The 26,042-nt window shown below is 40.8% G+C and overlaps 1 protein-coding gene across 4 annotated transcripts in view; it reads left to right on the top strand.

Annotated features, from left to right (window-relative positions):
- chd3 (chromodomain helicase DNA binding protein 3) overlaps positions 1–26,042 on the top strand; it is a 48,641-nt gene that overhangs the window by 3,533 nt on the left and 19,066 nt on the right. For 2 of the 4 annotated variants that reach the window (XM_022204406.2, XM_022204410.2), the window contains exons 4-35: positions 87–214; positions 1,648–1,886; positions 2,245–2,384; positions 2,488–2,617; positions 3,534–3,709; positions 6,188–6,457; positions 6,600–6,803; positions 7,640–7,863; positions 7,946–8,077; positions 8,862–8,958; positions 9,313–9,504; positions 9,603–9,803; positions 9,914–10,051; positions 10,273–10,394; positions 11,088–11,261; positions 11,754–11,895; positions 12,341–12,472; positions 12,686–12,803; positions 14,746–14,870; positions 14,963–15,194; positions 15,532–15,716; positions 18,322–18,499; positions 18,782–18,868; positions 19,282–19,367; positions 19,871–20,004; positions 20,093–20,237; positions 21,541–21,703; positions 21,822–21,991; positions 22,701–22,899; positions 23,055–23,159; positions 23,264–23,395; positions 24,859–24,967. In XM_022204406.2, the coding sequence (XP_022060098.1) occupies positions 87–214; positions 1,648–1,886; positions 2,245–2,384; positions 2,488–2,617; positions 3,534–3,709; positions 6,188–6,457; positions 6,600–6,803; positions 7,640–7,863; positions 7,946–8,077; positions 8,862–8,958; positions 9,313–9,504; positions 9,603–9,803; positions 9,914–10,051; positions 10,273–10,394; positions 11,088–11,261; positions 11,754–11,895; positions 12,341–12,472; positions 12,686–12,803; positions 14,746–14,870; positions 14,963–15,194; positions 15,532–15,716; positions 18,322–18,499; positions 18,782–18,868; positions 19,282–19,367; positions 19,871–20,004; positions 20,093–20,237; positions 21,541–21,703; positions 21,822–21,991; positions 22,701–22,899; positions 23,055–23,159; positions 23,264–23,395; positions 24,859–24,967 (5,009 nt within the window). The remainder of the gene's footprint in view (positions 1–86; positions 215–1,647; positions 1,887–2,244; positions 2,385–2,487; positions 2,618–3,533; positions 3,710–6,187; positions 6,458–6,599; positions 6,804–7,639; positions 7,864–7,945; positions 8,078–8,861; positions 8,959–9,312; positions 9,505–9,602; positions 9,804–9,913; positions 10,052–10,272; positions 10,395–11,087; positions 11,262–11,753; positions 11,896–12,340; positions 12,473–12,685; positions 12,804–14,745; positions 14,871–14,962; positions 15,195–15,531; positions 15,717–18,321; positions 18,500–18,781; positions 18,869–19,281; positions 19,368–19,870; positions 20,005–20,092; positions 20,238–21,540; positions 21,704–21,821; positions 21,992–22,700; positions 22,900–23,054; positions 23,160–23,263; positions 23,396–24,858; positions 24,968–26,042) is intronic. The other 2 variants (XM_022204408.2, XM_022204409.2) reach the window with 2 other exon arrangements.

Consider the following 26,042-nt stretch of genomic DNA (forward strand, 5'->3'; position numbering starts at 1 on the left):
AGAATTCAATTTGTCTCCCGAAAGCTCCAAAACCATCTTTGCCCGGTCCGGCCCTGTCTGTGGACTGACTGGTGGTTTCTTCTCAGCAACCGATAGAGCAGAAGACGTCTGCACAGCTGGCAAAGGAGTGGGGTCTGGAGGATGTTGATCATACCTTCACAGAGGAGGACTACAGGGAACTCACCAACTACAAAGCCTTCAGCCAGTTTATGAGGTACGGCTCTCTTGTTTTCTCATGGTGTCGCTGCCTGTAGGTGTGGGTGACATTAAGGCATGGAAACAGACACATATGCAGCGCTGTCAAATATGCCAAGTGCTCTGCTGGCAGTAGTGGTGGAGTATGATCTCCTCTAGCATGCTTTATAAGTCGTGTTTGTTTCAGTATCTCAAATCTGCTGGCAGTTGTGCTGAGTTGCAAAAGGAGGCAGGGTTTGACAAAGCATTTCCCTCTCTTTTTACAAGCAAGATTTTCTAAAAATGTGTCATTATTCCTGCTTTTAAAAGCACTCACACCGCAGACTTTGCTCTCCATCTTCCATGGCCGCAGCTCAGAGTAGTTATTCTGTTTAACTTTAGAGTTTAAATGTGTTCGGACAAGCCTTTGTTTGTGAGTTGCTGAGAGGAGACAGCGAGAGTTGAAGACATTATCAGTAATCTGAAGGATGTCAGAAGTAAAAGGAAAGTGTTGCTGCTAACTATGCGGATGTTCAGTCTGTGCTTTAGGTCAGAACTATAATGATTCATGCTGTTTTGTTTCTTGAAGACCTGCCTCATGGTGTCTACATGTGCTAGGAAGCTTAATGTCTGTGCTCAGCTGACAAGACAAGCCTAGTTTGGACACAGAACTTTTTCTGTTTGTCTGCATGTCATTTCTGCTGATAAAAAAGCGACATCAAAAAGTTGATACACCCTATGTTACTTCACCATGTTTTTCATTCAGTGATCACAGCAGTGTAAGTAAGTGCAGGATGTAGACAAACTAATTTCATCAAAAACATTCGGAACAATATTAAAAAAATACCTGTATTTCGTTTTTACTGTAATGTCCAAGTATTGCTGCTTAAATACTCGTGTTCTGCTGCGTTTTTATTCCTTCGACAGCTTCTCTCTTGTTTCTGTTTACGCTGATTATTGGTTTCTGTTTAATTTTGAACAGACCGGCTTCATTCTGCACCGGCATCAGGATTCAGCTAGAACTGTTGAGGATGAAACGAGCAGCAGCATTTTTACTCAGATACACTCAGTTTGGGTTGAGTACGATTATTTGCTCGCGTCTTCCTCTGGCAGCTGCGTCTTTATCATCCCAGCTTGCTGTATTAGTCAGGGAGCAGCGCTGACATTGTGTCAGTTGCAGCCTGAGCCTCGTTCTCTGCGGCTGACTCATACATGCTTTGACTCTGATAGCATTAAGTAATCCGTAATGCCCAGCGCATGTTTATATCGGGGGTTATTTGGTTGTCAGATTTGGCTGTATCAACTCTTCTCAGCCAATTTGTCCGCAGTTCATATAGAATACAACTGACAGTCAGCAAAATTAAAGTAATTTTAGTTAATAGAGTATCCTGAATGCAGCTCTGATAATGAGGTGAAAGTGTATTCGTTCTGGAGACATGGTTTCTCTTTTAAAACTCACCCTCTTGCCCCCAGGCCGATGATCGCCAAGAAGAACCCGAAGATCCCCATGTCAAAGATGATGACCATCCTGGGGGCCAAGTGGAGGGAGTTCAGCTCCAACAACCCCTTCAAAGGCAACGCTGCTGCTGTCGCGGCAGCCGCTGCCGCCGCCGCCATCGCTGTTGCCGAGCAGGTCTCTGCAGCGACCGCATCGCCCGAGCCGCCACCTCAGCCGCCACCAATTAGAAAGGCAAAGACAAAAGAGGGCAAAGGTCAGTGGCCAGCCTTCCACCTGTAGCCTTCTGTCTCTGTGCTCCTTTAGCTGTGTGTTATCTCTGATTGTTTAGTAATCTTTTAAAGCAGATTTGAAGCAGGTGGGCATGTTTTATTGATGGAATTATTGTGGCATTGGGCTATTAGAGGCATCAAGTAGAACAGCACTAATCAGTAACGCATGCTGGTCTTCTATTTTGTGGACAGATATCTTATTTTGTGCTTTACGGGCTAATTTTTGGTCAGTAAACTAAGTGTACTGTGTATCCAAACATCACATTTACTCCCACTCCTTTGGTAATACAGTACACAGTCATTCTTTCATTCTGAATTATGCATGTGATCTTTGGTGTCCAGGTCCAGGCTATAAGAAACGCAGTAAAAGTCCTCGAGTTCCAGACAAGAAGAAGGCTTCAGCGGTGGCTAAGGCTAAAAAGATGGCACCCATTCGTATTAAACTGTCGCCTATAGGTGCCAAGAGGAAGAAGAGCTGCTCAGTGAGTATGGAGATGAATAAACCGACCTGTTATTTTCCTCTGTTTTTGCTACCTGTTTGTCCCTCTTCACTCACTCCCCCCGCACCTCCTTGCGCTCCGTTAGAGCGAGGACATGGACGAGGATGAGTCTGAGCAAGAGGACTCCAGCGTTCACAGCTCCTCGGTTCGCTCTGACAGCTCTGGTCGAGTGAAGAAGAACAAGCGAGGACGGCCTGCCAAGAAGAAGAAGAAAAGTAAGCACAGCCAGCTTGTTCTATGTACAGCACATGATTAGAAATGATGTTCATGTCCATGTCCGTGTTAGAATTCTGTCAAGTCAGGTTTAGTCTAACTTTTAGGAAAACCAAAAAAATAATGGAATTAATTTCTTTTAGATTTGTTTCAGACAGCAAGAACATTTTCTGCAGTTTAAATGTGAGCCTGAATACTAGTGGCAGTGATTGAGGTTTAACTTGAGATACTAGATGATGTTAAGGTGTTTAAGAACCACTTGTTGCTCTTTGTTAGCCAACCAGCACAAAGCCGAATTAGAACAACGGGGCCTTTTATCTTGTAGATTCACACTTTCCGTTACATCACATCTTCACAGAAACCATTTCAGCTGGGAGTTTCGGTTGTTCCTTTTAGTTCAAAGGAAACACATCAACATGACTCAATATTTCACTTGATGCATCAGTGGAAAATACAATTGAAAGCGACATTTAGATTGCGTGTACCTGTGTATGATGCAAGTAAAACATGAGCTGTTGGGTTGTTTTTAGTGTGAAATGCACTTTGAAACTAGAGCTGCAATGACTAATTGGTTATTATCAGCTATTTTGATAGTTAATTATTTGACGTAAGTATTTTTTTTAAAGAAAAAAAGTGAAAATTCACCAACTACAGCTTCTTCTAATTTAATATTTTCTCTTTTATTCACATGTCAATGTCACTACACTGAATATCTTTGGGTTGTGAACAAAGCAAGACATTTGTGGATCGTGTTGGGCTTGCTGATAAACATTTTTCACCATTTTCTGGCATTTAATAGTCAAACAGCTGACAGTTGATTGATAATCAATAGGCGAATCAGCAGTGGAAATAATCCTTCATTGCAGCCCTGTTTGAGATGTTTGTTAATCATTTGTCTCCCTATTCCTGCTTCTTCAGTACCAGGTGAGGAGGAAGGAGACGGTTATGAGACCGATCATCAGGACTACTGCGAGGTTTGTCAGCAGGGGGGAGAGATCATACTGTGCGACACTTGTCCTCGAGCGTACCACCTCGTCTGCCTCGAGCCTGAGCTAGACAAGGCTCCCGAGGGCAAGTGGAGCTGCCCCCACTGCGTAAGTGTAACTACACAAGAGCACGTCCGCTCCTGTTTTCTATTTATAATTCTGCTTTGCATCTTTTTACTCACATTTATAAACGAGTGACATGGCTACTTGGCAAACGCGGGCGGCAGAAGAAAGACAGTTGATTAAAAGTGGTTTGTTTTTACTCGCTTGGAGGATTGCATGAATAGAAGCTTTGTAGTTGCATCACAAATCTGAGTAGAGAACTGGCTGCATCTAGACACACAAAATCCTGCCAGACAAAGACAGATACCTGAAGCGGTGCTGTGGGTGTAAATCTATTCATTAATCTCACAAATAAAACTGACTGCTAATTTGTAGTTGCCATGACACGGTGGTGTTTCTGTTTTTTATACCCCATGCTGATGCAAAACAATTTTGTTTAGTCATGAACTGTATTCCAAGAAAGCTAGTTTGAAACCACTGACTAAATTGCTGTGGGAGGTTTTACAAAAGGGGGATGAAAACCAAAACACTGGCAGTCATTCAGTTCATTATGTGTAGACTTTTATGTGATTGCAGCACCTTTCAAATTATCCAGCTGGCATGTTGCTGATTTTCATTCAGGTGGACCTGCATCAGTTCGCTGTCTGCGTGGATGAGATGGTATCACTATCAGAAATAGATTAAATTCAATACTGGTGTCGAAATGTGTTAAAGAAGGAGAGAGGGGGAGAAAGACTAGGAGAGAGAAATACAAAGTGTGCATTAGTGGGTGATAAAGAGAGATCAAGACAGGCCGAGAGCTGACACAGAAACTTTCATCTGGTGATTATGTAATGTAATTCTCAGGTTTATGAGTGACTTGAATGAAAATACACTGCAGTGCGGTAGCATATTTAGGCCAGTAATTAATTAATTTAGTTATTTTTTTATGGAGGCGTTATATTCTAACAGAAAAAAAATGAATATTCTGTGAGATTATAAAGTCCTAAACTGGCCAGAACAAAACATGAAATTGTTGAGACTCAGGTCACAAAGTTACAAGAATAAAACTTGGAAAAGAGTGTTTTTTGTCATTGTAGGAGACCTTAACTATACCAGTGACATTTCTAATTGTACAATTACATTTTACCTTCCTTCTGCTTGTTATCTTTATATAACTGTTCTCTCTTCAAATAACTACTTACATCTCAATGAATATCTACACTCAACAAAAATATTTGTTTTTGCTCCCATTTTTGATGAGATGAACTCAAAGATCTAAAACTTTTTCCACATACACAATATCACCATTTCTCTCAAATATTGTTCACAAATCTGTCTAAATCTGTGACAGTGAGCACTTCTCCTTTGCTGAGATAATCCATCCCACCTCACAGGTGTGCCATATCAAGATGCTGATTAGACACCATGATTAGTGCACAGGTGTGCCTTACACTGCCACAATAAAAGGCTGAAAGGTGCAGTTTTGTTTTATTGGGGGGGTCCTCTCCTCTTCAATGGCTGTGCGAAGTTGGATATTGGCAGGAACTGGTACACCCTGTTGTGTACGCCGATCCAGAGCATTTTTTCAAGGAAACAAACATTTGCAAAATTCTGCCTCCCCCTTCTCCTCACCCTTCCTCCCTCCCTCTCGCCTTTTATTGTGGCAGTGTAAGGCACACCTGTGCACTAATCATGGTGTCTAATCAGCATCTTGATATGGCACACCTGTGAGGTGGGATGGATTATCTCAGCAAAGGAGAAGTGCTCACTGTCACAGATTTAGACAGATTTGTGAACAATATTTGAGAGAAATGGTGATATTGTGTATGTGGAAAAAGTTTTAGATCTTTGAGTTCATCTCATAAACAATGGGAACAAAAACAAAAGTGTTGCATTTATATTTTTGTTGAGTGTATGTATGAGTTTATTCTGTAAAACTTTATTCTCAGAAATGATAATAATAGATAATGTTAGTTTTTTCTCTGAAAATTACCCTCCTCAGCTTAAAACCTGTCTTACCCATTCACAAGCATTTTTTTTAATAGTCATTGTTGCAGAGGGAGACTACAAATATGGGTTGCATAGTTGTTACATAAATTACGGAGTTCTTTTTTTAACCTTTGTTCACTCAGAATAGGTTCACTTGGAGCAGTGATCTATTTTTCATGAACTCCATGATTCACACTCCCAGACTTAATGCAGCACCTGAGCAGCTCTATTGGACGTCTCCTGAGTCCTCTTTCCTCTTTTCTTTTATCCCTCACTCACATTTGCACTTTTAAGACCGTAAAATTCATAGTTATAGCCTGGATTCACCTTGACAGTTAATTTTGTCCAAAAAGCCAAGGCAGCCTGGCAGTTTAAGAAGCAAAGGTTGCATGGTTTCCCCGTATCGGTCTTAATTCTTGTTCCTTGTTATTGCTAGTGCCAGTTGTAAATAAAAGCATAAAGATGACAACAAAAAACAATCCCAACATTTTCACTGATTTCATCCGGTCAGGCTCTTCACGTCGATGTCTGCTTTTGTGTTTCCATTCCCAGGAGAAAGAGGGAATCCAGTGGGAGGCAAAAGATGAAGAATTTGAGGATTTTGAGGAGGACAGCGAGGACAGAGTGATATCGGAGGTCAGCGTCGGGGTCCCAACCGGGGCGGACGAGGAAGACGACGACCACATGGAGTTCTGTCGGGTGTGCAAAGATGGAGGTGAACTGTTGTGCTGTGACACCTGCACATCCTCCTACCACATCCACTGTCTAAACCCGCCTCTGCCAGAGATCCCCAACGGAGAGTGGCTGTGTCCACGCTGCACGGTTCGTTACTCCTCTGTTCTAGTTTCACTTTAACTGCTGTTTGTGTTTGATTCTGCATTTGATTTATATTCTATGGAGTTGACTTGTTCTGTATGTTTATCTGAACTTTCTTGTTTAAATACACTTCCATATTTGCTTCCAGTGTCCGCCAATCAAAGGACGTGTGCAGAAGATCCTCCACTGGCGATGGGGCGAGCCTCCACCTCCCATTCCTGTTCCACCCGCTCCTGATGCCCCACCTGATGCCCCACCACCTCCACCTATGAAGGGCAGAGCTGAGAGAGAGTTTTTCGTCAAGCTGACTGGGCAGTCCTACTGGCACTGTACCTGGATCACTGAGCTGCAGGTGAGACGGAGAAAAGATCAGGACAAGCATGGCTGTAAAGAATGATGGGAAGAGAAAGCTGTTTTTACATGTTTTGAGAGTGGATTTCTGCGTTTAGAGATGTGTGACTGCCCTGAAACAACAAAATGAGTGTTAATGTCCGCAGATGGTTCAGTTCTGCGCTATAAACCGTAATGCTGTTTGGGCTTAATAGGTCAGTCTTGCTCTGAATCTGCTACAATTTGTGTCCAACATTTTTGATTCTAGTAGATAGATATAAAATGCACAAAACTGCATAAAATGATGTATATTTTTTCAGATTCTTCTCTTCTTTAAGCCTCTAAAACACCTTCAAATTGAACAATCCACAAATGAAAATCAGTGTAGTCCACATTAAAGCTGAAACTTGTGATGAAGGACCACATGGTAATTTATTTAAATGAAATTCTGGGTCTCAGGAGCCAAAAAGATTGGGTGCTACTGATTTAGTGCTTCCTCAGTTGGCAAAGGAACTTTATTTGTCCTCTGTGCTTTCCTTTGTTGTAGAAACATTGAGTACTTCAGCTATTAGATGTAGTGCATTAGCCATTTGCTGAGGCTATTTTAGGTTGCACATAAAACTGTACCCATATCTTACTCTATTTAAATACCTCTAATAAATATTGGATGTATATTTAACTCAGATAAACATAAGTGCAAAACAGAGCATCAGTTGAATATACAGATAAGTACTTTTGTTTATGATTAGCTGTCAGCTAGTATCGTACAAGTGCAACATATTGCAAAACACTGTATAGAAATTCTGCCTAAAATGGAGAAAAGTTAGCTTCTGACCAACTTTTTTCTTATCCCTTCAGCTGGAGATCTTCCACTCAGTGATGTACAGAAACTACCAGAGGAAGACGGACATGGATGAGCCTCCCAGCCTGGATTACGGCTCAGGTGCAGAGGACGAGAACGGAGTGGGGAAGAGCGAGAAGAGGAGGGCCAAAGACCCCCAGTATGCCATCCTGGAGGATAAATACTACAAATACGGCATCAAACCCGAGTGGATGATGATTCACCGCATCATCAACCACAGGTAAGGGGGATGTGTGTATAAGCAATGCAAGGTGAAGGTTTTTGTGCTGTGACTGACTGTACAGCATGTGTGCTCCTCTCAGTGTGGATAAGAAGGGGACGTACCACTACCTGGTCAAGTGGAGAGATCTGACTTATGACCAGTGTACCTGGGAGAGGGACGACCTGGAGATCCCTGACTTTGGGATTTACAAGGCCAGCTACTGGAGACACAGGTAGAACTATAGGGAACATATTTCACCTTCATTGACATTATGATGAGAAAAAAACAACAGCGCACCTTTGATTAACCCTCATGTCATCCTGTGGGTCAAATATGACCCGTTTTAAAGTTTGAAAATGAGGGAAATAAACATATTTTCACAGGGAAACTTCTGATGTGAACATTTTGACGTTTTTGGTAAACTTTTGAACATTTTTTTGGTGGAAAAGAAGAAATGTTGAAAAAATGTTGCTTCAGAAAATTAAAAAAAAAAATCAACCCAAATCCAGTGAATTTCACTGGATTTTGGTTGATTTTTTTTTGTGAATCTTCTTAAAGAAAATATTAGAGGTTTTGCTGATATATATGTAATCACTTTAGATATTTTTAGGATTTTTTCGAAGGATTTTTACTCATTTTTTGAAAATATTAAAAAACATTTTTGCCAAATTTGGGAGGATTTAAAAAAAAAACCTTTAAGGGAAACTTTTAAGTAATTATTGGAATTTTCTTCCTGAAGGTTTTGCAAATTCTCAGAAATGTAGGGAATATTTTTGCTGAATTTTTGGATTTTTTTCCAGACAAGGAAACGATATTTTTTGGTGCCTGTAAATGAGGACAAAATGAGGGTTAAAAGAGGCAAGAACTTAAGTTGTATTCATTATACAGCAAGTTGGTTGGTTATTTTTAGGTATTTTCACTGGATTACAGTTTTATCATTGATGAACCAGATCCCTCCTCTTAACATGTACACAGCTTGGTTTTTATGTAGTAAAAAGATTGTTGGTGTTAAACAGAGACAATATAATGAAGGAAGATCCAGATAAAGCCAAGAAGATAAGGAGCAAGAACTCAGAGGGTGAAGATGAATCTCCTGCTTCACCGGTTACTGATGTGAGTTCACTGTAGCTTCATTCATTGTTGTAAAGTTTAATTTGTAGCTGCTGCCTGTCTTTGTCTTCTTTTGTCTGTCAAAACAGATTTAGATTCAGATTTAGGTTATGTTTCTTTACTGGATATCTCAAACATTTTTTATATCACATACATGTTGTATATCAGCATTCCTTCTAAGTCCATGTTTTTTGTACAGTTTAAAGGTGATTGAATGTATTTTCATAATTTTTGCTGGCACTAATACTACGGATACATAAACCATTATTAACTACTTCATGATGACAGCCCAACAATAGTTTATTGTTTGAGAATATCATTAAGTTTCGTTATTGTTTTCTTGTTTTGTCCCTCCAGCCCACGATAAAATACGAGGAGCAGCCAGACTTCGTCACATCAACTGGTGGTACTCTGCATCTGTACCAGCTGGAGGGTCTGAACTGGCTACGGTTTTCCTGGGCTCAGGGCACTGACACTATCCTGGCAGATGAGATGGGTCTAGGCAAGACCATCCAGACCATCGTCTTCCTCTATTCACTTTTTAAAGAGGCACGGAACTTAATTTTTTCATTTTTTTCGTCACCTCAAGCTCTTTTGAAATCTCACAGTCTAACCAAATACTGACTTTTTTTTTCTGTTCTCCTCAGGGTCACACTAAGGGTCCTTTCCTGGTCAGCGCTCCCCTCTCCACCATCATCAACTGGGAGAGGGAGTTTGAGATGTGGGCACCCGACTTCTACGTGGTCACTTATACAGGGGACAAGGACAGTCGAGCCATCATCAGAGAAAACGAGTTCTCGTTTGACGACACGGCCGTCAAAGGAGGAAAGAAGGCCTTTAAACTGAGGGTAAGGAAGAGTTAATGAGAGGACACATGAACCACCGTAACATGAACAAGCAACAGCATTATATAAAATGACTTCCGCTCATCCTTTGTCCTTCGTTTCTCTTCCTTCAGCGAGAGGCTCCGATTAAATTCCACGTTCTGCTGACCTCCTACGAGTTGGTGACCATCGACCAGACGGCGCTGAAGTCGATCGACTGGGCATGTTTGGTGGTGGATGAAGCTCACCGCCTTAAGAACAACCAGTCCAAGGTACTGTAGCTTGTTTACGTGTGTCACTAATAATGCACTAGAGCTCTCTCTGGTGGACAAACTGTGCAACAACAACACTCGACTGCTTCCTTTATTTTTAATTTACTTACCAGATCAATCCATTTATTGTTAACACCACTTTTTAGGCTCCTATATACCTTTAATGTTGCTATATTTGTTTTTTCTAATGTAACGCTGTCTTTTCCTGTCTTTATGACCAGTTTTTCAGGCGTCTCAATGACTATAAAATCGACCACAAGCTGCTGCTGACAGGAACTCCACTGCAGAACAACCTGGAGGAGCTGTTTCACCTGCTCAACTTCCTCACACCCAACCGCTTCAAGTAGGATGTCTTTCATTCTAACACACACACTTAAGGACACGATGAGCTTTCTGGATAGTCTTGGCAGCTAAAAATATTTATGTGACAAGTATGAGTTTTCCCTTATTTTTGTGTTTTATAGCTTTTTTTTTGCACTCAAAAGCACTTTTACCCATTTGAAATGCCTTGTTTTAGGCCCAGGTTTTCTTCCAATATTTATTTATGTAACGATGCAATAAATTTGCATAATGCCTGCCTAGTTGCTAGTTTGGCATGCCCTCAAACAAAACAGGAGCTGTTTCTTGGCATTGTTTCCTCACTAGAGCTGCTTCTGCTGAAGGTATGCCTCTCTGCTTATGCTCAGAGATCTGGGCTTAAAGCAAGTACCAGTCTTTACTTAGGCAAGCTAACCAGTGACTTTTGCAGGAGGCGAGCCTTTAAAAGAGCTTAATCTGAGCATTTTTTACAGTAAATGAAAAGATGTGGTGCAGCGATGTACAATATGAGGAAAATAATGTGGTTTTTTTCCACATTAAAGCATGTAAATATATTCCAGCAGACTCTAAAAACAAAATTATGAACCTGTAAATGTGCAAAATATGGACTCTTTACAAGTTAGTTTTCCGCAGTCTAACAGTATTGTCAGCGCATTATCTATTTATGTGATCAGGACAGATTTTTAGCAGTTCTTCACCCATTGATTTCTCCCTGCAGTAACCTTGAAGGCTTTCTGGAAGAGTTTGCTGACATCTCCAAAGAGGACCAGATCAAGAAACTCCACGACCTGCTGGGCCCTCACATGCTGCGGCGGCTGAAGGCCGATGTCTTCAAGAACATGCCTGCCAAGACCGAGCTGATTGTCAGAGTGGAGCTGAGCCCTATGCAGAAGTACGTCACTGACAACATCAATATAGAATATTTAATAACTGCATCGACTGCCTTTTCTGCAGCCATCCGGACAGATACACAATTTCCAGCTCTTACACACAAAGTTTTCTCTGAAACACTTAAGACATTGGCCATAATTGCAGGTTCAGTGGGAATCAAGAAGCCACACACTGATCTAAAACCACTTTTCTGCGACAATTAATATGATTTAGCTGGATTTATTGCTTCCGTATTACTTACCAGCAGCCATTCAGTCGATGTATATTATGTTTGCGTTCCTTAAATAATAAATCTAATATGTAATGTTGATGTAGAAAATGAGACAACTCTTTAGCAACAGTATGAGAAAACAAACTCTGCGGACCGTTCAATCTTATCATACAAAACTGAATAATGGAGCGCAGAGGGGAGAAAAAGGAAAGAAGTTTGTCTTAATCTGGTTTGCTGGCCTTTATCTGATCATTTCTTTGTGCTTTTTTTTTTTATAAACAGGAAATACTACAAGCTAATTCTGACCAAGAACTTTGAGGCCCTGAACTCAAAAGGCGGAGGAAATCAGGTCTCCCTGCTCAACATCATGATGGACCTGAAGAAGTGCTGCAACCACCCCTACCTCTTCCCTGTCGCCTCCATGGTGAGAGCTCCTTCCACAGCCAAATCTGTAGTGTTACAAAAATGAAAAATGTGACATAATTAGCTAATTAACAAAATCTGAATTATTTGTGCTATGTTTAATTACACATATAGTTCAAACTGGTCACTCTTCAGTTGATTTTCGTCTCTTTCGAAGTGATTCGCTTTGATTTAAATGTGAATTGCAGGATGGCAGCACCTTGTGGTAGCGTGTTCTAGTGCATCTGCCTTACACCTGTGTAGTGAATAGTACTGTAAGTTGTGCCGTGTATATAGAAAGTAGTAGTACCACGAAGCAGTATGAGGTTAAGATGCAGTGGTTTGTTATAAAACCATCCACGTTATTAAGTAGTGTATGAAGATGCAGCGAAATAAATTCTGTCACGTCTTGCAGCAAAAGCTATTTCACCAGCGTTCAACTTGAGGCTTTATTTGTGTGTTTGTAGGAAGCTCAGAAAACACCCAGCGGCGCTTACGAGGGATCGGCCCTCACTAAAGCCTCCGGGAAGCTGATGCTGTTGCAGAAGATGCTGAGAAAACTGAAAGAGCAGGGTCACCGAGTGCTGGTCTTCTCACAGGTACAACATACAGCACGAGTAAACACAGGCAAGCGTATATATACTCGCATACGCAGACCAGATGGGCAGGTCCCTACGCAGATGTTATATCCGTCCCATGACTCCTCCAGAAGGCTCAGCAGCAGGCTGCGATTCCAGCTGTGTGGCTGCATGGGTAATCAAGTATAGATGAAAACATACACACATGGCCAGTTTCTCTCCCTTTGTTCTTAGATGACTAAAATGCTGGACTTATTAGAAGATTTCCTCGACTACGAAGGTTACAAGTATGAGAGAATTGATGGAGGCATCACAGGAGCACTGAGGCAAGAGGCCATCGATCGCTTCAACGGTAAGATCTTGGGTCATGTGCAGCAAGCTGACCTCAGATGAACTTAGCTGAGGATGAGTAGGAGTCTCATTAGCATACATGCCTCCTGCTGCCATGAATCACACTTAGATAAAGTGAAGAAGTAATTAAGATGCAGACATACTTTGTCAGAGAGACTTAGCCAATTAAACCAGCTTTCCAAAATACATGTCTGTAGAGGAGCAATACAAAGTACTGCAGGAGTACTATGTTAGCATTTTTGTTTTGTGCTTTTGTGTAAAAAAAAATTGTGAATTCGTTGTTGTTGTTTTTTTTAAAATACCACCAAGTTGGTCCGATCTAATTTCTTAGTGGTTAATGGACACATCACATGTGCACATATGAGCAGCAAATGCCAGCCGAACATCATTTGCTGCATTTCATTTCCCTGCTTTCTCTTACTTAACCCCTTGACGCTTATTGTCGCAAATTCGCATCATACCACTTTCATTCAGATTGCAGCCGAGACAGTGTATGCATTCCCTCAATGCCGGCTTGTGCATGTTCAGTACGTACCTCGGAACCTTTTGCAAGCACTGGTTTCTCATAGGACCGATCGGAGTGGGACCTAATTATAATATACCTGCTATTATTGTTATAGATCTGTTCTATGTGTAATAGACTAATTGACAATCTCCATTTATTTTAGCATCAGCTGGAAAGCAAAAACAAGCAAACCTTTAAAAAAATGTAATTGTAAATAAATTCAGGTGTCAAGGTTTAAAAAATGAATACAGAGACACCAAATTGATCCTGAGGGTTAGTTATCTGTACTGTTCCTCTACAAATGATGTTGATTGGCTCAGATATTATGTTTGCTTTTATGAGGAATGATCTGACTCATCGGATGACTATTTCAATTTAAAGTATCCCACTTCTGTTTTGCATTTTCCAAAGCTTTGTCCTCCCTTTTAAGCAACCTACATGCTAAAAACGGCATTTTTCCAGAAGATTTGGCTCGTGCAATAAGCAGAATGATGTGCTGTGAAGATAGATCTGACTATGCAGGACTACGCGTAGAATATCATTGTAATGTTTAAGCTTTTGTTGGCAATGAATGTCAATAAATTATATAGTATGAAAAATAGCCAAGAGCTGAGTGATGCATCTCCTGGAGCTGGTACAAATGCATTTGCTGCTTTAGGTAACCGCCCATGTTAAAATGTAATGAAGCATTAGAGCCACAAAGGAGAACACAAAAGGAATACCTAAATATAGAAGCCCTGAAGTTCTGCAAACTCATTGTTCTCAGACAACTTTCATCTGAGTATGACTTTATTCAAGTGTTCCTGTTTTCCGATCGTGTTGCATTAACAATGAGAGTGTTTGATGATCTTTCTTCACACACATTGCATAGTAAAAATAACATCAGTTTTTTTATGAATTTTTTTTTCTGCATTAAAAAGAGAACAGTTATGGTGTGTTAAAAATGGATGAGTAAAGACATCCGTAAAGAATTAGATGACTGAACTGAATGTATAATTTAGAATTAGTACAATCCACTATAAGATGGAAGTTTAAAGTTAGAAATGCTAACTTTAGCATTCAAGAAGCTGGGTGAAGGGGCAAACAGCTCCATGTTGAGCATCTGGTTGACGGCGGCCTCTCAGTCGCGATGGTAGTTCTGACGCACTTGGGAGTCAATTTTGGCTGGCGTTTCTTGTGCTTTTTCTTAACAAAGCAGTACAAAACTAGAGCTTTACGTCGACTTTTTCGGTAGTGTTCAAGTAAAGAAGGTTTTCTTCGTATCCGGAAAGTAGAGCAGTTGGGGAAAAAAACTGGGACGAAGCAGGTGAACAAACAGCTAAGTCGCTGGTATCATCAGTCAGCCTACAAATGCAACTCTTTTTGTAATTGTAAAAGCTATTCCTATTCCCAGTGTTGTATTGCTGGTTATTTACACACTCTTTTTCTCCATTTCCAGCTCCTGGTGCTTGTCAGTTTTGTTTCTTGCTCTCCACCCGAGCGGGAGGTTTAGGAATCAACTTGGCCACGGCAGACACCGTCGTCATCTTCGACTCCGACTGGAATCCTCACAACGACATTCAGGTGCTGTTCGACCAGCTGTTGTGAAAGGAAATGAATCCCTACGTTATAACCTATTTTCTAAATCAAACCCTAAATCGGCCCTCTCTTCACAGGCATTCAGTCGAGCTCACCGTATCGGACAAGCCAATAAAGTGATGATTTATCGTTTTGTGACACGAGCCAGCGTGGAGGAGCGCATCACCCAGGTGGCCAAGAGAAAGATGATGCTAACCCACCTAGTAGTCCGGCCAGGTTTGGGATCCAAGGCTGGCTCCATGTCCAAGCAGGAGCTGGACGACATCCTGAAGTTTGGGACAGAAGAGCTCTTCAAGGACGAGGGAGAAGGTAACAGCAGTTGTGGTTCAATCTAGAAATTGCACAAACCGGATATTTTTGTCAACTGAAATTAAGGATTTTAACAAAAATGTAACAATGATGGGCTTATGGTCAAAGCTTATGGGAGACCGATTCTAAAAGAGAAGGTTTGGCAGGCAGTTCTTGTCCTGAAGGAAATTATGTTGTCAGATGCACTCACTTTAACATCCTGACAGGTTTGGCCTGAGTGCATGCTTGGCATATTCTGCTTTTATTGATGAAGTAATTGGTTGACAAGAACAGATATTTTTGTTCAACTGGTCTGCAAGAACAAGACAAACCATTCCTGCTGTTTAACATTTGGCAGGTATGAAGAACAGCGCGGGCGAAAAAGTTGAGGACGAGGGCAGCGTCATCCACTACGACACCACTGCCATCGAGAGGCTGCTGGACCGAAGCCAAGACGCCACGGATGACTCGGACGTCCAGAACATGAACGAGTACCTCAGCTCCTTTAAAGTGGCCCAGTACATGGTCCGAGAGGAGGATAAGGTGAGAGACAGGGGAAAGAAAGGAGGACATACTTTATTTTATGGCTGAAATGGCATTTGTAGAGATTTTTCTAATAATTTGTGTACTTTGGATTGTGGTGGGAGGGAGTGGGGATTTAAAGCATAGTGTTCTCCACATATAGTCGTGCACACAAGAAGATAAAGGAAATATGTTGTGCACAGGCTCCCACTCAGCACACTGAGGGAGACTGTCCACTAGAGAGCATGAAAATAAAAATCTTAATTTTTGGTGGTTGGGGTCCTCTGGTGCAGAAGACCGATTTATAAAGGATCCTTTTCCTGACCCCTTCAGTTGAAAATCAGCTTTTTAAAAATATTGTTAATATGTCCATATGGTGTTTCTTATATGGTGCTCTTCATGTGCTGGAAGACATGTCATGAGCAAAGCTAGCACATAACACCATGACTGATTGTATCCACCTTTAACCTGCAGTGTACGGTTTCCAAAACGGATTCAGACTTCCAGGGTTTCATATGTAACAAACACAATCCATACCTTCTTGACGAAACAGCAGTTTTGTTACATCCAAGATATTTTAAGACAGGAAGGTGTTATTTTCTTAGAATTCTAAATATCTAACTTTGATATATAGATGTAAGTTTTTAGGGATACAAAAAAGAAACTGTACAATAATGTAGCCCCATTTTTGTTATATTGTAAATGAAATCTACCTTATCTTTGTATCAAAGTTACAGCACTGCAAAAACTCAAAATCTCACCAAGCCTGTTTCTTATTTTTAGTCAAAATGTCTCATCCCACTTGACTTAAAGCTGCTGTCCGGAGTTTGAATCGCAGCGTCTCCCAAAACACTGTTGGTCCCGCCCTCCCTCCCTCTGATTTCGCCCCTTTATTTGTGCACACGCGCAGTACATGAGAGAAGTGCTCGGAGTGCTGCAGCATCTCGCCTGTTTTGCTGTTTTCCCCTCTTCTACATTTAGTACATTTAGTAAATAATAAAGGAATTACGTTAGAATGCTGTATTGAGTCTAACTTGTCCTAATACCAAAATAACATGAATCTGCTAGGACGAACGAGTAAAGTTTCAATATGTGATTACACTCGTGTATCCCTCTCGATGACGTTGTTTATCAAACTTAGTGTATTTACGCGTGTATATGTGTTACATTGTTTATTTATTTCTATCTAGAGTTCAGAATTGCATGACTCCTCTGACGAAGAGTATGTCCCAGACGCCCCAACATCTTCCTCCAGAGGTCTCAGGTCGGGCATCTAAACGAAACCGTCAGGCGGGCTATGGAGGCCGTGGTCGGGGAGCGAGGCGAGCACCCCGACCACGGCATCTAAACGAAGCCGTCAGGCGGGCTATGGAGGCCGTGGTCGGGGAGCGAGGCGAGCACCCCGACCACGGCATCTAAACGAAGCCGTCAGCCGGGCTATGGAAGCCGTGGTCAGGGAGCGACGCGAGCACCCCGAGCCAAAAAACGTCCTGCAGTCTCTTGGCCTGACAAGCCGTGGGATTGGTAACTTTCCTGGAAGTTGCTGATCCCTGATACTCTCTCCTCCACAAGCAAAACAAATGTGCGCGCGGTTGCGTAGTGCGTAGCTCGCCCACCTCTGCATGGGCTTGCTTGCTGTGCGCGTAACCGTTGATTGACAGCATGACAAAGCTGAAGCTCGAACTTGATTGGTTGGCAGCAACCGGCGCTTTTTGGAATAACATGGGGGTCTATGAGAGGAAGGCGGAGCTCATGAATAAATTTTCATATCGCGTTATACTAACTTTATATTATAGTATCGAACTAGACTAACACGTTTAAGCTTTGTTAAAAAATGATACATAAATTGAAAACAAACGGAAACTCCGGACAGCAGCTTTAAATCTTTGGGGAAATTTTTGAACATTTTTTTGTGGAAATAAATATTTGAAAAAATGTTTCTTTAAGAACATTCAGGGAAAAAATCAACCAAAATCCAGCGAATTTCGCTGGATTTTGGTTGATTTTTTTTTCTGAATGTTCTTAAAGAAAATATTGGAAATTTTACTGATATATATGTAATCATTTTAGATATTTTTTTAGGAAGATTTTTATTCATTTTTTTGGAAATATTTACAATTTTTATATTTTTTAAATTTTTTATTTCTTGTCAAATTTGGGGATTTTTTAAAAATAATTTTTTAGGGGACACTTCTCATTGAAGATTTTGTAATTTTTTAATGCATTTGTGGATTTTTTTTGCTGAATTTTTTAAAAAACCTTTTCAGACAAGGAAACAGTATTTTTCGGTGCCGTAAAAGAGGACGACTGGAGGGATAAGACACCTAAGCTTGACAATCCTGATTAAAAAAATACAGCTCAAAATAAGTTTTCCCAGCTAATTTTAAGATCTCAAGATCATATCTTACTTCAAGAAATCTTACCAAACCATTTTCCACTTGTTCTATTGGCAGATTTTTTTCACTTATTTCAAGGTATAAGTTCCTTGAAATCACCAACTATAATGTGTTGCAGATGGAAAACGTTGTTGCTTGTGTCTACATGTCTGAGAAAAGGCCCTTCACATTACCGCCTTTTAACTGATCTCTGACCCAATCTTCTGCTACCTGTGTATCTAATGCTGCAGATCGAGGAGATCGAGCGGGAGATCATCAAGCAGGAGGAGAACGTGGACCCCGATTATTGGGAGAAACTGCTGCGGCATCACTACGAGCAGCAGCAAGAGGATCTGGCGAGCAAACTGGGTAAAGGCAAGAGGAACCGCAAGCCTGTCAACTACAACGACGCTGCGCAGGAAGACCAAGGTAGGGACTGGGTTTGGACCTGGTGAGACTCAAGCGGACTAGGATCATCCCAGCAGTAAAACGGGAGCTTAAGCTTCTTTTAGGAAGCTCGGTATTAAAAAATGAGTCCGGTTTTACATGAAGCTAAGAATATTTCCAGTTTATTGTTAAGATTTATTGTTTTAATCTTGTAATTCCGAATAGGAAATAATAAAATTTTAGATGTGTTCTGTTTGAGTTGATACTTGCACAGTGGAAGTGAATGGGCCTGGCCTATTGACAGACCACCATGTGCTGTTTCAGAGTGGCATGCTGACATTTCAGATAACCAGTCCGAGTATTCAGTGGGCTCCGAGGAGGAGGATGAGGACTTTGATGATCGGCCAGAAGGTAAGGAGAGATTTATAAAAAAAAAACAAATGAGAAAAAGAGACATTAAACCGAGCAGAGCGGCTCATAAACAAATGAAAGACGTCTATTGTAAGACAGACTGTAAGGTCTGTGTTGGATTACAGTTTGAAATTGATTTAGTGCTTTCAGTCCCCTGGCAGACCTGAACAAGTTAGATTGCCAAAATGCAAACCACCATCCACCTATTGCTTCAGCAATTTTGAAGAAAACGCTTCGAGCAAATCAGAAGGTTTTAATTCTCAGCTGATGTATGTCTCCTGGCTCTAAATTTTATAAGAACTCTTCAAGTCTGCAAAATGTAAAAGAGCCAAAACAGTATCTGTCCGTCTCCCCCTTTTTATAGCAAGTTTTCCTGCATCTTACATCCTTTCTGTTGCTTCCTCGATGCACAGGTCGAAGGCAGTCACGTCGCCAGTTGAGGAACGAGAAGGATAAACCTCTGCCTCCTCTCCTGGCCAGAGTGGGAGGCAACCTTGAGGTCTGTACAGCTCTGGAAGCCGTCCTGCTTTCATTTTGACCTTTGTAACTGTGATGTTACTGAAGTCTGTCATCTTTAATTTATATTGAACTAGCAATTTCAGATATTTTTCTAGCAATCTAACAAAAAATTAATGATCTTAAATTGGAGATGGCAGCAAAGCCATTATATCTCCAACAGCTTTGAATCGTCCAAGCTCATTTATCATCATGATAGTGGTAGACATGCTTATAATGGCCTGCATTGTTCACGCTGGGATTCAGAGTTTATTTTAGCATTATCAGGAGGTCGGACTTATCCAGAAAAGGCCTTGAGACGCTTGAGAAATGCAGATGTCTGGAGGAGGATAAAAAAAGTTTTGTCCTTCTGGTGTTTTCATTTAAGATCCACCAGAATAATAATAACACACAGATATATTAGACTGACTGGTATTAGAGCCACAGTTCAGACAGCAGCAGCTTCACGCACAAAGATCCATGGTATCCTATAATTTCCTTCAATAGGTGCTGGGCTTCAACACACGCCAGCGCAAAGCCTTCCTGAATGCAGTGATGCGCTGGGGGATGCCATCTCAGGACGCTTTCTCCTCTCAGTGGCTTGTTCGAGACCTCAGGGGCAAGACTGAGAAAGAATTCAAGTAAGTAACAAAGAGTCTTTTAAGGAAAGCCGAAACTTCCTCCAAGTTCACTTTAATCATCTCTTCCTGACCTCTTCTTCATTTCCAGAGCTTACGTGTCTCTCTTTATGCGTCACCTGTGCGAGCCGGTTGCTGACGGGGCCGAGACGTTCGCCGATGGTGTCCCAAGAGAGGGCTTGTGTCGTCAGCCGGTGCTCACGCGCATCGGTGTCATGTCGCTTGTCAAGAAGAAGGTCAGACCAAAGCTGTTGGAAGTTGTAATCCTTAAAGAGCATATATTATGTACATTTACAAGTGCTTTAGGGTCTACTAGAATAAGTTTGCGTGTTGTGTTGTCTGTTTTTGCAACTGTCTCTTTAAGGCCCCACATATAAGTCCTAGTTTGCTCTGATTGATTATCTGGCCCAATGGAAACATGGTTATGTAGTGGAATCAATCAGAGAGCTGTAGCTCCAACAGAACTTGCTCATGTAGAAAAACTTTGATTTAAAAACCGTTTCAGGCAGGTAAGGAGCAGAGTTTTGTGGGAGAGAACAACTTATTTCGGCCGTTTACGTGCACAAAAAAACAGCTGTAACAGACTAAACAAACACAAAAACCAAAATGGTTTCAGTTTTAGATCATCTATGTTAACAGCAAGTGTGATTTAATATTCCAGAAAACTCTTCTCAAGCTGCTAATTTGTCAAAAAATACAGCAGAAGAGAAACAATTGAGTCCAAACAAACTGCTTTAGAAAAATCGGTCAGTAATGAGGTAGGAGCTCAAGTGCAGTCGTTTACCTCCAAACCGCAAGCTCCCATTAAGTTGTTCACCTTGTGGAGAAGTTGTGCAGCTCATTGCCCTGAGACTGGTCTACCAGCAGCAGGAAATGTTCGATGTGCAGCAAAGTAATTTATCTCCAGCTGTGGGAGTAGAAACCGTAAACTCTGAGGCAGATATCAATGAGATGAAATCACACAGTGACAGTGTGTCAATAGAACTGAACTATGGGAATTTAATTCATTGTAAATTCATTCTGCTGACACTGAAGTCTACTCTGCAGAGAATTAAGCACAACAAGTGTAAGCGCACTGAATGCCTTCTGCTGAAAAAATTCCAGCCATAACAGAAATGTAAAAATAAAAACTTTGTTAAAAATCATAAGGATTGTAATGGTAACATGGAGCCTCCATATCAACACGTGTTTACAGGTCTCTGTGCAGCACTAAGTCATCTTGTAGTACATAAAATGTCTGAGTTCTATTTGTGGTGAAGAAATCTGCCGTGACATCTTGAAAGATGTTTTCATTGCTCGACTACTTTCGGTTTGTCAAGTTTATTTTACTTTGTCCAAACATCTTCAATCCAGCTTTCAGTTCAACTTGTTTAAACCTGCACACATCCTGATCTGCTAACTGTGCCACAGGGAATGTGTGATATATTGCCAGACGAGCAGGGCATGTGGGTGGTGTGTTTAAATGAGGTGGTATTAGGTAAAGTGAGTGCCTGCCAAAATCTTTTTTTGTTTTGCTGAGTGTTTCATGTTTCTGCTCAGATCCAGGAGTTTGAACACATTAACGGTCGGTGGAGTCTTCCAGAGCTCAAACCTGAGGTCAGCATAGACAAATCCTCCTCCAGGGCCTCCTCTCCTGCTGTGAAGACCGCCACTCCCACCCCTGATGCCAGCTACAACAACACACCATGCACCTCCAAGCCAGGTAAACAACAGCACACACACCCGGACCAGCAGGGGGCGCTCCACATAAAGAACACCAATAAAGATGGATTCCAACGACTGTAATGTACATATATGTCTACTTGTGTGAACACATGCAGCCACCCCTGCTCCATCAGAGAAGCTGGAAAAGAACGGGAAGGAGGTAGAGAAGGAGGAGGACAAGGAGGAGGCTGAGGCCACGTTGGAAAAAGAGAAGGCAAAGGAGAAAGACAAGGAGAAGGATGAAGGGAAGGAGGCAGAGGGCAACAAGACGGGAGACCCTGAAGAGGTGGGACGTGGTTCTTAAAGCACAACACATTTCACAGCTTTTCTGTAATTCTGAGCCACCAATTACAGTGTGTGTGAATTACATCAGATATGTATATTTATTTTTCATATGAATTTGCTTTTACATCTGCAAAATGTTGACATTTTGAGATTTTACTAACAAGACATACACTGTTCACAAAGCTTTCAGCCCTGTTTTACATCAGAATACCATGTGTTTGGATGCATTTTACAACAAATTATATGCTTTTTATGTTATTTTCAACTATTTCCCAAGACAGTTAACAATTTCTGTGTGTTTTTTCATCCTTTCAAGCCATCTCTGGCTTCTGCACATTGTCACACTTTAATTAAAAATCCAAAACTGCTTTGCAAATAGTGCGGTTTTGAAGTAATGTGTACATTCAGTGTAATTAGTGGCATTTTTATACAGTGTGAAAATCAATTTAAAGTTGTGGCTGCCTAGAAAATGAGAAAACAAATGAAGCTACCACAGCATGTGAAGTAAATGAAATTAATTTTAAAAAGGCCTCAATATACAAGCACACTGGTGTGGTTTGATTATTTAAAATTAAATTAGTTTGAAACTTAAACTGTGTTCCCACAAGTCCAATTTTATCAGTTCTGTAAAAGTTGACATTTGAAAATTTAACAATTGATTTAACAACAGTTTAAACTTAAGTGACACAATATTGTTGTCTTCTTCACAGCTTTCTTCCTCAACAAAAGAAGCCTCACAAAACGCATCTCCTGACGGCAAAGAAGAGAGTGACCCGAAGGACGACGAGAAGAAAGAAACGACTGACGCTCCAGCTGCCACAACAGAGGAGAAAAAAGAAAAAGAGGAGAGTAAAGAGGAGACAAAACACACATCTAAGCATGACACTGATGTCAAAGAGGAGAAATCGGGTAAGAAGGAAAAGCAAGGGAAGCAGAGTGGATAAGCCCATTAGGGGAGCTGCATTTTTGATGTGTTGTGAGATAAAATCTAACATGCACAAACAGGAATTTAGAGCATGATTTCTCACTGCAGGTTTATCTAATTCAGTTTTGCTTTTTTGCAGAAGGAGAGAAGGCAGGGGAGGAGAAAGAAAAACGGGAGGAAACAGCGGCAGCCACAGAAGCAATAGATGTCAAAGATAAGGCCGAGGTGGCGGATTTGAAGAAAGGTGTGTCACTGCGCTGATCTTATTATCTTTTAACCTCTGACTGTATGTTACCATTAATACAAGTGTGTGGGAGTTGATACATTCATTGTCTTTGGTAATAACAGAAGAAGTCAAAGGTGAAAAGGATGTTGTGAAAGACGTCAAAGCAGCGAAGGAGGAGGCTCCTAAGGGTAACGGGAAGCCTCCGGTTGAGCGACCTCGCTTCATGTTCAACATCGCAGATGGCGGCTTCACTGGTTAGTAGTGATTGAGCTGCAGCTGATGTGGAACACACTCAGATGGGTAAAGACATGTGGTAGCAATTTCATTTATCTCTTGCAACAGCTACAGACTTTGTTAAACATTTTCAACTAAACAGCTGCAGTTCAGTTCATCAAGAAGAGAATTTATTTGCAGGCATGCATAGAATTCTTTATTAATGATTAATCTGCTAAAAATAAAGAGCATTTCGAAACCCACAAGTAGTGCATAAATTCATCGAAATTGACCCACTTGAGGATGACGTAGCACTGAAGAGCTATTTTTTTTTTTTTAGCATTCCTGTGTAGACATGTGGTTTGGGATGATTTGCACACAATGCACAGTGGTAGTCCAAAAAGAGAACTGAGAATGAGGCAACTTACTTGTAAAGATGTGGTCACATTCCGTTACAGGAAATTTCATAGGAAATGCCACAAAAAATATAATGTAACGTCATGCTTCTGCAGATCAATATTGAAGTTTTATTTTAACACTTTCCTCTTTGCTCTAAATCTTCAACAGGACACTTCAAATATATCCTTTAACCCTCGTGCCGTCCTGCAGGCCAAAGTTGACCCGTCTTAAAGTTTGAAAATGTGGGAAAAAAATATATTTTTAAAGTGAAAATTTTGATGTCCACATTTTGAACGTTTTTGGGAAATTTTTGAACATTTTTTGGTGGGAAAAAAAGAAATGTTAAAAATGTTTCTTAAGAACATTCACAAAAAAATCAATGCTCTTAAAGAAAATATTAGAGGTTTTACTGATATATATGTAATCATTTTAGATATTTTTAGGATTTTTTTGGAATACTTTCATCCATTTTTTGGAATTTTCTTGCCAAATTTGAGGGATTTTTAAAAATATACTTTTAAGGGAAACTTTTAGAGAATTTTTTGGATTTTTTCCCTGAAGATTTTGCAAATTTTCAGAAATTTGTTGATTTTTTTTTTTTTTTTTGCTGAATTTTTTGATTTTTTTGAGACAAGGAAACCATATTTTTTGGTGCTCAACAGGAGGGTTAAAGTTAAAACTGCTATCCTCTAATATATGATTGAGGCAAATTTATTTTATATTTTAATATTTCAAGAAAAGACTACAAACATCAGCTGTATATTGTAAAAAACATTTCCCTTTTAAGGCTGACAGGATTAGATTTGTTTCTAAGTAATGAAGAGAGAAAGGTGTAAGGGTTAAAATAACTTAATAAGCCGACCAAAATGGTACTCAGTCGTCCAAGCAACATAAAATTTACTCGTAAAATCAACCAACAAAATATTCCTCTTGCTTTCCAGTGCATCTGTACAAAAGCAGCAGTCAGCCAAAATTATCTCCACCTTGATCACGGACCCAGAAAAGCTGTGGGTGTGTTGTGGAAAACACCTGCAGCCAGGTTTCGGCTAGCTAAGCACTTTGAGACCAACCTAATTTCTGCCTTGTGCTGGCTTCACCCCCGCAGAGCTGCACACACTCTGGCAGAACGAGGAGCGGGCTGCCATCTCCTCGGGGAAGATGAACGAGATCTGGCACCGCCGACACGACTTCTGGCTGCTGGCGGGAATCGTGATGTATCCTTGACAGCAGTTGCCCGGGCGATGACCCCGGTGTGTTTATTTTTCTATTGGCCGGCAGAGGCCCGGCGTAATAAGTCAACAAGCCAGCCAGAGCTCAGTAAACAGCGAGCTGTGTCTGCTGGAAGCTGATGTAGTGGGTCATTTAGTTCACGTTGTTCTCTCTATTATGGTAATTAAGGCCGTGCTGCATTCACGTAAAACTGTGTTTTCATTAATCTGCAAGCTAATGCTGAGGCCGAGATGGACCGGAATAAAAGGGGGACTGCTTTGCTTTGGAAATCTGTTTTGTGCTAAAAAAATAAAAAAATCCAGTTTTGCATTTTAATAAGAAAATTGCCTTGAATACCACTCCAATATTTTGTTGTTTGTCAGTTTCTGTTTCTGAATATATGAAGCAATAACAATATGTCTGTAAGTGAAGCAGAGAGCAGCTGCGAGGGGGATTTTGTTACCTTCAGGCAGAGCCAGGCTACCTGTATCTTTGTTTCCAGTCTTTATGCTAGGCTTTCAGTTAAGCTAACCAGCTGCCAACTTTAACTTTACACTATATGGGCAGTTATGAGAGCAATAAACCTCTCCATTTGATTTGTGCTAGGACTAAAAATAAGCATTACTCCTAAAATGTCAAACTGCTCCTCAGCGTTTAGTTTAATTTAGCATAGCATAGAGACAGAAAAAAAGGTTTTAAAATACGGCTGCAATATCTACCAAAGCCCAGTAATAAACATATGATTTGTTTAATCCATAAAACAGGATTAAATATTTGTGGTTTCAGCAGCAGTCCTGTTATCATAATGAAGTTGTGTAGTTTGGTATCATCTGTGTGTATCTGTAAATCTGTACAGAGATCTACTCCAAAGATCAAGCTTTATGTACTATAGGCTAACTGCGCATGACATAGTCATAGTGCTGCATGTAACCTTTTATAAAACCATAAATAGGCATTATTATTTCTCAGTTTGTACACTTGTCAAAAAGCGAGACAGCAATTGTTGAACCTTAAAAGTGTTATTAGGCACATTTTATGTTTAGTTTAATTAATGCTAAGCTAGGCTAACGATGTCTTGGA

This window comes from Acanthochromis polyacanthus, chromosome 23, assembly GCF_021347895.1.
Source record: "Acanthochromis polyacanthus isolate Apoly-LR-REF ecotype Palm Island chromosome 23, KAUST_Apoly_ChrSc, whole genome shotgun sequence".
Taxonomy (NCBI): Eukaryota; Metazoa; Chordata; class Actinopteri; family Pomacentridae; genus Acanthochromis; species Acanthochromis polyacanthus.